The sequence below is a fragment of the Aythya marila genome (assembly GCF_965140915.1).
Source record: "Aythya marila genome assembly, chromosome: 3".
Classification (NCBI taxonomy): domain Eukaryota; kingdom Metazoa; phylum Chordata; class Aves; order Anseriformes; family Anatidae; genus Aythya; species Aythya marila.
Genome location: NC_139044.1, coordinates 119,715,955 through 119,728,474, shown reverse-complemented (window position 1 = coordinate 119,728,474; position 12,520 = coordinate 119,715,955). Strand labels below are relative to the sequence as shown.

At 46.9% G+C, this 12,520-nt stretch overlaps 1 protein-coding gene across 1 annotated transcript in view; it reads right to left on the bottom strand.

The window, feature by feature from the left end:
* The window catches only part of NRBP1 (nuclear receptor binding protein 1), a 40,340-nt gene extending 27,834 nt beyond the window's left edge, over positions 1 to 12,506 (bottom strand). The window contains exons 1-2 of the mRNA XM_082757574.1: positions 12,378 to 12,506; positions 11,961 to 12,183 (exon numbers count right to left, since the gene is read on the bottom strand). Coding sequence (XP_082613700.1) covers positions 11,961 to 12,167 — 207 coding nt within the window. The 5' untranslated portion in view covers positions 12,168 to 12,183; positions 12,378 to 12,506. The remainder of the gene's footprint in view (positions 1 to 11,960; positions 12,184 to 12,377) is intronic.
* Positions 12,507 to 12,520: the final 14 nt, after the last annotated feature.

The following is a 12,520-nucleotide window of genomic DNA, read 5'->3' as shown; positions in this document are numbered from 1 at the left end:
TTTCATCATACTTGCTGTCTATTCAAAGAGCTTCTCACTTTACTGGGTTACTGAAGCCCTCAAGTATTGACAAGTACTTGAAATCTGCCTTGATAGTACAGCCAGCAGATACAGATTTATTATTTATCATAACTTCTTCTATTTCTGGGCAAGCTTACCAAATATGAATAATTTCCATGACTCATAGGCATATTCTAGAGTATCAAACATGACTCAAGACACCAAATCCATAGCACAACACTGAGCGTAATTCTCAATTCAAGAGGAGATTCAACGGTAGAGTAAGGAGGACAGAAGAGTAAGAGGGGAAAAAATGCAGACAGACAACTGGAAAGGCTAAAGCAAATTCATCCTTCACTCTGGTTGCCAAATCACTGCTACACATCCCTCTCCATGCTCAGCAAAATAGAATCTTAAGTCCTCACAAAGCATGTTCTGGCATTTGTCCTGTACTTTCCTGACAGTTACGGACAGCTATTGCCTCCAAGCAGCTATCAGTGATTGATGGAAAGCTACAAGCTTAACATGTCACAATTAGAAGCAATGTTACAGTTAGTCCTTGCTTTACAAAAACTTCCTGGATGACTTTTGAGTAACTTGGGACTATTTTAACTTGTTTAATTTTCAGTGATCTTCTGATCTACTATCTTTGAAGGGTCCTGGAGAACAGGAGAGGTGCCTGAGGACTGGAGGATAGCCAGTGTCACTCCGGTCTTCAAGAAGGATCTGGGCAACTACAGGCCAGTCAGTCTCACCTCCGTCCCTGGAAAGGTGTTGCAACAGCTTGTTCTGGAGGCCATCTCCAAGCATTTGGAAGAGAAGAAGGTTATGGGGAGTAGTCAGCATGGATTCACCAAGGGGAAGTCGTGCTCGACCAAACTCATTGCCTTCTATGATGGCATCATCAGCTGGGGAGATGGGGGGGGGAGAGCGGTGGATGTCATCTACCTTGACTTTAGCAAGGCTTTTGATGCTGTCTCCCATGATATCCTGCTGGCAAAGCTGAGAAAGTGTGGGGTGGATGAGTGGGCAGTAAACTGGGTTGAGAATTGGCTGACTGTCTGAGCTCAGAGGGTGGTGCTTGGCGCAGAGTCCGGCTGGAGGCCTGTGACTAGCTGTTTTCCCCAGGGGTCAGTGCTGTGTCTAATCTTGTTGAACATCTTCATCGACAACCTTGATGAGGGAATAGTGTCTGCCCTCAGCAAGTATGCCGATGACACAAAGCTGGAAGGAGTGGCCGACACACCAGAAGGCTGTGCTGCCATTCAGCGAGACCTGGACAAGCTGGAGACCTGGGCAGGAAGAAACCAAATGAGGTTTAACAAGAGCAAGTGTAGAGTCCTGCACCTGGGAAGGAACAACCACAGGTATCAGTACAGGCTGGGGGATGACCTGCTGGAGAGGAGCTCTGTGGGAAAGACCTGGGGGTCCTGGTGGATGACAAGTTGACCATGAGCCAGCTGGTGGCACACAGACAATACTACACCATGAGGTGCTGTTGACTCACAAGGGAAGAGAGGCCTTGCAGGGGGATCTAGGTAAATTGGAGCAACAGCATGAAATTAACAAGAACAAACACTGAATTCTGCACTTGGGATGGAATAACACTGGAGGTAAGTACGGACTGGGAGATGAGCAGCTGGAAAGCAGTGCTGGCTGATAGCAGGCTCAATATGAGCCAGGAGTGCACCCTGGCAGCCAAAAGGGGAAACCGTATTCTGGGGTGCACTAAGCACACAGCAGCCAGATGGTCCAAAGAGGTGATTCTCCCAGTGTATTCAGCATTAGTGAGGTCTCACCTTGAATACTGTGTGCAGCTCTGGGCACACAATGTAAAAAGGATATTAAGATACTTTAATGTGTCCAGAGGAGGGCTACAAAGCTGGTAAAAGGGCTGAAACGCGTGTCCTATAAGGAGAGCCTGAGAACACTCGGTTTGTTAGGCTTAGAGAAAGGGAGGTTGGTCTCTCATTGCTCTCTACAACTTCCTGAGGAGCAGGAGGTGCTCATCTTTTCTCCCTGGTATCTAATGACAGGACACATGGGAATGGCTCAAGGCTGCATCAGGGGAGATTCAGAGCAGGCATTACAAACACTTCTTTACCAAGGGAGCAGTTAGACACCGGAACAAGCTTCCCAGAAAGGTGGTTGTGCCCCATGCCTGTCCATGTTTAAGGGGCATTTGGATATTCCTCTTAATGGTATGTTTTAACTTTGGGTCAGCCCTGAAGTAATCTGACAGTTGAACTTGATGATCTTTGTAAGCCCCTTCCAACTGAAACTATTTTAATTCTTACTTGCATAGTCCACTCTTCTGCAGCAGAACATCCAGTCTAAAAAGAAGGGACTGCTGCCTCACAGTTCACTGCTGTTTACGCGGCTCTACAACATCCAGTCAGCCCACACGACTGTACTCTAACCAAGGAAGGAGGGAAGGAAGGAAAGAAGGCATTCATGCTAATGATACAGGTACCAACACATATCTGGTCGCTCTAAGCCCTGAGCAGAATTCAGAACTACAACCACAGAGAACAGCGTTGTCAGACAAACTGTGTGATTTCACCCTAAGATTGTGCAACAGAGACGTAATTACAAGCTACAATTATCATTTTAAAAGCATAACAGAAGGGCTTATAGCAACTCCCTGAAGAACACAACTTGGCAACTACAAATTCAAAATTTGAGAGGTATAAACTCCAAGTTTCAGCAAACTGCTTGGGAAAAGTATCTGGGTAAGGGCTATTCAAAGGAGAAGTAAGAACCACATCAATAATCTGAAGACCCACAACAAAGTGGGGAAATCAGGTAGCCTAATCAATGATGGATTGAACACTGAACCCAAGGACTCCCAAAGCCACAAAGGTGAGTGATTAAGTCGTCACTAAGGAAAATCCATCTAAGCAATTCAACAGGAGAAACAGCTTCAGCAATATTATGTAAACCAAGTGGAGATGCTGTGTAGAGGAACGCAGTACTTGGAATGTCAGGGATGGGCAATTTGGGATCTAACAGGAGGAATTTGGTACAGTACTCAGGATACCATAGAATATCCGAGTTGGAGAGGACCCACAGGGATCATCAAGTCCAACTCCTGGGACCCCACAAAAATAAATAAATAAATAAATCAGGTCATGTGTCAGAGTGTTGTCCAAAGGTTTCTTTAACTCTGGCAGGCTCTGTGCTGTGACCACATCGCTGGGGAGCCTGTTCCAGTGCCTGATCACCCTCTTGGTGAAAAACCTTTTTCTGATATCCAGCTTGAACCTGAGATGTTGAGGGAAGGGCCAAAAATGTGGAGAGAGAGGGTTCAAGATTAATCACTAGCCAAGTCCTGTGCCTGATCACCACCACTTGTGTTCTTTTTATTAATCTTTTAATACTACTTTCTGTGCAAGCGTGCTCCTTTTTCTCTATGTGCCAGCACAAAGAATTGTTAACAGGAAAGCTTTGGTGCTGCCAGTAAACTACATGGAACACTTTTTTTTTTTCCTCTAAAGAACTGCTCCCTAAGAATGCAAAGCAAACCCTATACCTTAGTCACAGACTGCTGGACTGTAAATTGCACTTCTAACCACCCAGGAAAGTTAGAAAAGCAGACAGCTGCTGTAGCTGTGCCTGCTCTCCACTGAGGCAGCATAAAGACTGAGAAGTGATGCTGGCTGATGAGGCACTAAGAAAGCTACCAGCCGTCTGTTGCAGTTAGTAAGCAAGAACACAATGGGTCTGTAGACAACAGGCCCAAGACAAAGGCTCAATTCCCTCCACACTCTGCAGTGCCCCTCATCTCATTCAAGCACATATCAAGTGTTTGTTCCTTCCATGAAGTCCCAAATGAGCCAACAAAAAAGTTAAAAGGGTGCACATACTCCTTCTGAGTATGTTCCCAACAGTGAAGTAAAATCCTAAGAACTATATCCTGGCATTAGTCTTCTCCATCAGCTAAAAATACAGGAACATTGCCAAAGCCTGTCAAGAAGTTGGCAGCCCTCCTCGTACTAGTTTAGTTTGCTTTAAGTCTCTGCCACCCTCCCACTCTCCAGTAGCAGAGCCCAAAGCTCAGAGCATCTAAAATGCTACCTTTCCAGAGAATGGCACTTCATTTTCCCACATAAAGAAACACAGAGGTATGATAGAAAAAGACAGACTGATGCTTATATTTTACTACCTCAGTGAGCTTCTTTTCTGTCACAACAGCAGCTGAGAAATCAGACTCAAGCATCACAGAATACAAACACCCAGTCTGTCGGCATTTCCTCTCCAAGAATCCCACATTCTGGCTCCTTAAAGAAATGTAAATCCAAATGGAAAAGTCACCAACTGGCTCCATATTAAATATAGAAAAGTAGACTCCCACTAGGACTGAAAAGACAAAGGAGATAAAATAAAGATGTAGTAGACTCAGCATCTCATTTCGTGTCTTGCTGGATTCAACTCCTCATAGATCACCACTTCATTGTTCCATAGAGCTAGCACGGACCAGGAGAGCATGCTTGCCGAAGCATTACAATCCAGCTGTAACACTCAGCCACCAAACTGGGAACTCTCTGTCCAAACGCCAACAAGGACTGTAATTAGGAGAAGCACAGTAACAGCAGTGTAGTGAAGACACTGGTGCTACCTGTATTAACTCTGAGCTTTCAGCAACAGGATATAATGAACAGCAAGAACGAAGCACTAAACTCATATATACCCATGGGAACAACGTACGCTGCCTCAAATACTGGCACACAAGTTTTGCACATGACCTGATATCCAGGTCCACATTGAACTTCTTCATCCTACCTTAGCCTGCAAACCACAGTAAAAGAAGTTATGAAGGACTGCACAGTTCATCTAGCTTACCTGACGTAGGAAATACTAGAGACAGGGAAACAAGAACCAATCAACATAGCAACCAGTGCATGCACAGACACTTATATACAGGAGATTTTCCTCAGGGATGAGGCAAAAAAGAATCTATGGATCTCGGAAGTCACTGAAATGGTGGCATAATACAAAACGTGGTCCAGCAGCTGAGTTTGCAGAAAAGTCAGTAATACATCAAGCACAGGACAACAATTAGACAAGCACAAGGCCATTTCTTTCTCAATTGAGGTCACTGATGGTTAGCAGAGCTCAAACATCACCTTTCAGACACCCCAGAAATTATCACTGGATTTTAGAATCTGCAGGAAAGAAGTACAATCTTTGAGGAAAAGGGCACATGCAATATCCAAGCAGAGACCAGCCCCCTTTCTTCTGTTTTCTCTTTCTTCCTTTCAATACCAGGCATCACTCAAAGTCTTCTGTATGAAGAAATGAAGCAACATTCAGCAAAAGCTGTACCACAATTAAATATACCTCACAAGGGGCCTGCAGAAGTGGAAGACTGAGCAGATGTGGATACGCTAGACACCTTCTCTCATAACTATTACAGACACACTCATATACATACCTTAAAAGGGAACCTGCTTGCTCCCACATTCAAAATATGATACAGATCCATTCAACAGCATTAAATAGGTTACTTACTGTTACAATGAATTGCCTCATTACTATATGCATTTCTCATCACCTTGAAGCTGTACAGCAACAAGCACCCTTGTAAAATATCACATGGCTTTTAAATGCAACCATTTAAATGCTGAAGGGGAAATTAATGCAACTTGATTAATCCCTCTCAGTTTCACAATAACAGCCACAAGTTCTTAGCCTTAGCAGACAAGTCTGACAAAAGTGTCTTTTTCAGGGAAAAAAAAAAAAAAAACTGACCTTTGATGTCAACAAAGTATTAAAATGTCTTGGCTTGTACCAAGACACAGTCAATCACATAGTGATTTCCTACCCAGAAAACAGATAGAAAGAAGTCTATCAATAGATCTGTCAAAATCTAAATCTTAAATCTATTTAAATCTATCAATCAATCTGTCAGTATATAACTATTAAGTGACAAACTGTAGAATCATTCACAGACTTGGATGGTCAAGTCCCTCCCCATAAGATGGGCTTGCCAAGTTCCACACCAATACCAAGCTGAAAATTCTGAAAAGTAAGATTCTGCTGCAGCAGAGCACAAGTCTTCCTGCAGGTATACCTGGGGAACTTTTCTGTTTAATCTGGGTAATTCTCAGGGATGGTCAGCACCAAGTCTAAGCTCCTACCAACGTCTCAAGTTTAATACCTACCAGTATCAGAAGTCTAAAAATGTACTTCAAGTACATTGCTACAATCCATCTCTATAATACTATTCCCAAGAGGCATAGTCTAAATGCAGCAGATAATTCTGAAAACACTTGGACAACCTAAGAGAAATAAATTATTTATGCATGCTGACTGAAAGAGAAAAATGTAGTGTCACACAGGGACAGCAGAAAAAGACGGCTTTGTCAGGCTGAAAAGGCAAAAGGAACCAAGGCAAGCACAAGCTTGGAGAGCCAGGGCCTGAAGAATCTATCGGTCTCGGTCTCCCCCTCCTGTGATTCCACTAACTCCAAGCTGTGGGTACTTTATGTCTCTCTTCCAGGAGACAGTAATCGCCTGTTAAAAGCTCATCTTCAATCACTTGCAAAGGCTAAAGCTTCACCTTTGGATGTGTTTGGAGAGCAACCACAAGCATGGTTACAATTGCAGAAAGGGATTCAACTCAGATAGGAGAGCAATTAAATTTGCAACACACCTGAAGACCAACATGTGCAATGTATACACACAGCAGCAGCATGAGAAAGCAGATTGTCATTTGTCCCTGCAGCACTTAAGGACAGTAGAAATACCTAAAAATGCTGAGATTGGTCATAGCTCTTCTCTTGTATCTTCCTGTATTTCCAACAGAAGAATAAGTACCCTATGGGAGGAGCCACATCACCACACACTCCCTCCCCACCAACCATCTCTAACAGCAATTTCACCCTTCAGGTATGGGTGATGAACTGACTCAACAGTAGAGCTCAAAGGGCCGTAGCGAGCAGGGCTATGTCTGACTGGCAGCAGATGCTCACCAGCAGCACTCCCCCAGGCTCAGTTCCAGGGTTGGTTCTGTTCAACGTTTTTATCAATGGTCTGGATGCAGGAGTGGAGCGCATCCTCAGCACGTTTGCTGATGACACTACACTGGGAGGTGCAGCTGACTCCCTGGAGGGACAAGAGGCCTTGCAAAGGGATCTAGACAAACTAGAGCATTGGGCAATCAGCAACCACATGAAGTTCAATATGGTAAATGCCAGGTGCTGCAGCTGGGACGGAGTAATGCTGGACATAGGTACAGACTGCGGGACAAGTAGCTGCAGAGCAGCTCAGCAGAAAGGGATTTGGGGATGCTGGTGACAGCAGGCTAAACATGAGCTAGCAGTGCACCCTGGCAGCCAAGAGGATAAACACATTCTGGGGTGCATTAAACAAACCATAGCTAGCCAGTCCAAAGAGGTGATTCTCCCACTGTATTTAGTATTGGCACAGCCTCACCTCAAGTATTGTATGCAATTCTGGGCTCCACAATATAAAAAGTATGTTAAAGTACTGAGGGCAACAAAGCTGGTTTTACCAGCCAGGCTGGAAGGCATGTTCTAAAAGGAGAGGCTGAGGACACTTGGGTTGTCTGGTCTGAAGGAGAGAATGCTGAGAGGCAACCTCACTGCTCTCTGCAACTGCCTGACGAGGGGAAGCACAGAGGGACGTGCCAGTCTCTGCTCCCTGAGAAGTGATGACAGGACAAGAGGGAACGGCACAAAGCTGGGCCACGTGAAGTTCAGACTGGACATTAGGAAATAATTCTTTACCACGAGGATGGTCAAACACTGGAACAGGCTTACAAGTGAGGAGGTCGATGCCCCACGCCTGTCAGCGTTCAAGAGGCATTTGGATAATGTCCTTATTAATATGGTTTAACTTTTGGTTAGCCTTGAAGTGGTCAGGAAGTTGGACTGGATGACCTTTGAAGATCCCTTCCAATTGAACTAGTCTTTCTATTTTAAGGAATGACGAAGCTTAACCACATCACTATTCATTACATTTTCCTGAAGAAAGAGAACTTAGGGGAAGATAAGCATTCTCTATCTAGTTAAAATAGCATCTTAGATAATACACAGTGATGTTTAATTTTAAAAGACTACTCCAAACTTTCACATCTATTACACATTTCATGCTACAGAAGTTCCCTGTCTCTAGGAAAAATTACAATCAATTAACAGAACCACTTTCTACAATTGACATTTAAGCAGATTTGAAGTTATACTAGTTGACACAGTTCAGACTAGGTTACTGTACCTAAAATATGAGTGAACAACCACACGATCCTGCTAACCTGACTGCACCAACAACAAACACTTTCCTACACCACCAACTTGCTGATTTGCTCAGGACACGCAGTAAGCTTGGTGTGCCAGCTAAGACACAGAGTACTCGGAAACCTGGGCACGGGGTAAGGCTGCTGCCTCCCATGGGATTAGACCATTGTAGTGACACAAAGACACAATGAATAACGAGAGGCCTGGGAAGACGTCCAGTGCAGAAGAGGGAGTGCTCTGGTTCCACTGCTCTGTCAGAGAGATGCTCCTGCCGGGACTGCGCTCACCCAACCCTAACCCTGACCCTGACCCTAACCCTAACCCTAACCCTGGCCCTGACCCCTGACCCCGACCCCTGCCCGCCGCAGGGCGGCGCAGCCCCGAGGCAAACCCCCAGGAAGCCGCCAGGCAGCGGCGCTGCAGCCGGGGCCGGGAGCAGCCAATGGGAGCACGCGGCGGTGATGTAATGCCCTCTCTCCGCGCGCCATTGGCTGCGGGAGGTGTCAGTCCGGGCAGGGCCGCGCGGCTCCGGCAGGGCCCGGCCCGCCCGCTGCGCTCCCCTCAGGCCGCCGGGGCCGCCCGCGCCGCGGGAGCTGGTCCCGAAAGCCCCGGCTGGTGGAGGGACGGGGCTGCATGAGGAGAGCTCCCTCCGAGCGGAGAAGCCTTCCTAAGGCAGTTTAGGAGCGTAACAGAAGTGAAACGAGAACAGAAATACTCGGCCACGAAGACCTGTTCTGTTGGCCTGCGACTAGATGGCGTTTGGAAGCCTCTCCGGGAGCACACACAAGGTGCAAAAGCGATCAGGAAAAAATTGATTCTGCCGGAATCTGCTAACGTGAAATGAATAGCCTGAGCACTCACACCCTTATGTTCACACCAGACTCCAGTGACAGTCGGCTCCCTCAGACTCGCAGTGCTCCCGCCCATACAGCCCCCATACTCCGTGTCATCTGTGCTCCGGGAAGATGATCACAGAGCGTGTGTTTATTAAAACAAAATAAACAAACAAGGTTAACATTTCCAAATATGCAACTCAAACTGAGGAGGAAAGAACTTAAAATCTGGAAAATACCAGACCACACGTTGTGCACAAAATCTGTCTCTGCAGTCACGTGCTGTTTTCTCTCCCTATTACATTACGTTGCTTCAAAAGTGGCTGCTTAATTCAGCATCTAAAGAAGATACTGGCGATATACTGAATCAGGATTGCATCACTGGTGGGAGGGGAGGTGACAACATTCCTTTTTCATGGAGTAACTCCTCCTCACTGCCAAAGAGACGGTGAGTAAGAGCTTGTCTGCATGGGTACACTGACCGGAATAACCAGTGCTGACTGAGCGATCACGTTATCAGAGCTTTACAAGGACGCTACTTTGGTACACGAGATGTTTTACTCTGGTATACCAGGATGCTCAGAAAGCAAAGGTATTATTCCAGAATAAGTTTCATGCTGGAACATCTGCAGTCGAAGTTTACTCCAGGGCACGGCTCAGTCCAAAAGCTGAAGACAGCAGGGGGGATGTCATGCATTTAAAGTAAACAAATCACACTCTACAAGCTCAGATCTAATCAAGCCACAAATTTACATGTAAAATTAAGAGACAAAACATAACTTAATTGCATGATCACTAGCAGAAGATGTTTTTCATGCACACATTTGAGACATAAGGCCCACCTGAAGGCAACCACAGAGTGCAACAAACACACTCATAAATGTTTAGCATTTCCTGCAGGAAGACAGTACACCCTGACAGATAAAAAGCTGAGAAGAGACCCTGAGTTTACCCCAGATCTGTCATCAATTCATTTTGTGGCCTTCAACAGTTAATCTGTTGCCCTTTCTTTATCCGTGAGGTGGAGCAAAGCTCATACATCTAACACACAAGAATGGTCTGCATTCAAACCAACCAGTCACCTTCATTCCCAAGACAGAAGTCAGTAATTTACTCATGGCAAAATTTTAAGGAACTTCTTGAGTGTGAGCTTTTATTTGTCTGTAGATGGGAAAACTGAAATCCAAAGAAAATACTAAACCTACCAAAACTTTCTTTTTATGTAGGACAGTATGGAAAATACTAGAAGGAAACTAATCTTTCTACATCAATCTGTTTTAAAATATACTGAAAAGACCACATGAACTGAACATTAGCTTTATAAGAGCTAGGGTACCTCTCTTGTGAAGAGAAGCTGGGAGTGTAGGGGTTGTTCAGGCTACAGAAGAGAAGGCTCGAGAGAGACCTTATAATGACTTTCCAATACCTAAAGGGGACCTACAGGAAAAATGGGTAGGAACTCTTTGTCATGGAGTATAGTGATAAGAAAAGGGGTAATGGTTTTAAACTAGAACAGGGAAGATTTAGAGCAGAAAACAGAAAGAGTTTTTTTTTACTACGGAGGTGGTGAGACACTGGAATAGGCTGCCCAGAGAAGCTGTGGATGCCAAATTCCTGGAAGCGTTCAAGTCCAGTGTGGACAGGGCTTTGGGCAACCTGCTATACTGAAAGTTGTCCCTGGCCATGTCAGGTGGGATTGGAACTGGATGATCTTTAAGGTCCCTTCCAACCTAAACTATAATAGGATTCTGCAATTCATTCCCCAAGCCTTCCTTGTGCACTGATTCAGCACAGATTGTTTAAAAAAAAAAAAAAAATATAGCCATAGTTTCAGGTTATTGTAAGGATTATATTCCGGAGAACAGAATTAAAGCCTTACACGAACATCCCTCCCCCCATCCAAGTTTTACAGCTTTACCAAAAAACAGCGCATTGTTATTACACCTTGCTAGCAATTAGCTTATGTTAACAAGACCAGAACAGCTTTTAAGCAAAAAAAAAAAAAGAAGTAAAGAAATTGATGGAATCCTTGACCTTATTTTGACCTCCAAATTTACATCAAAACAAATGACTCTTTCACCACCGCCAAAGTTCGTACTGCCCTGCATTTTTATCTGTTAACGTCGACACTTCTATACTCATCCTGACTTGTTTAAGACTACGTCAGCACTTGAATTAAGACTTTCTCAGCTACAGAGCTTGCTTCACTGAAGCAACACAAAGCAGAAACCAACTTCTGAAGACAGCCTTCAATAAGACAAACAGAACACAGCAAGGAATGGGAAAAAAAAGAGCTCCAGACCAGGAAGATCCAATCTACTCATGTCATTGTACAGGACAATTCCAATACATGCACCAAGAAGTAAAGGCAAATTGGACAAGCCAAGATACAAGTCTGCATGAACTGGTTGTGTTTTGTCTTAACTGAAGACTCTAAAGCAAACCAAAGCTAACGTGTAACTCAAAAGCAGACGAGATCGCACAGCTAGAAGCACGTACCACTCACTTCATACTCCCTACTGAACGCCAAGTACTGTCCAGGCACTGGTCCTCATTATCCCCAGAACAAAAGATCTGGGAAACAAGACACATGTATAAACGCTAGAAATAACCCTCTCTCGACGCAGCAGCAACAGCTGGCCCCGACACCACCTGTTCAGAAGAGCTTTCAACGCTACAAACACACGGGGAGAAAAGCAGGCAGCGCTCAACGAGGGCCGTGACAGACCATCGTCGCCCGGGCTCGGGCTCGCCCGGGAGCAGCCGGCAGGGCGGGCCCGGGCCCCGCGCTGATGCCGTGCCCGCAGCTCCCAGGCCTCCCCCCGCACACCCCGAGGCCCAGCCCCGAGAACCGGCCTCCGGCACTGACCTCCTCGCGTCGCTTCTGCCAGCGGCCGCACGGGGACTCCTCGAGGATCTCGGACTCGTCCTCGCTTTCCTCCTCCTCCTCCTCCTCCGGGGGCGCCGCGGAAGCCACCGGCGCAGACACCGAGGTCATTCCCGGGCCGGACGACGCGGGCTCCGGCTTTGAGTCGGAGCCGCCGCTCGGCACCTGCTTGGACTCGCCCTCCGACATGCCGCAGCCGCACACCCTGCGGGCAGGACGCGCCGTCAGCCGGGCCGGGTCGCGCTAGGCCGGGCCGGGCCGGGCGAGTCGGACCGAGCCGCGCCCGCCGGCCCTGTCAGCCGGGGCCGCGCCCCGAGCCTGCCGGAAGCGCCGGGCCCGAGACGGCTGCGGCCCGAGGGGGGCGCGGCGCGGGCGGGCGGGCGCGGGGCGCTCACTTACCGGGCTCGCCCGGCGCCTCCCGGTCCCCAGGCGTCACTCCGCCGCCGACGGGCCGCCGCCAACCGCCGCGCTGCGTAACGCGCCGTCGGGGGCGGGGCCGCTTTCCCGCCGGCCAATGAGAACCCGGACGTGCGCCCCCCGCC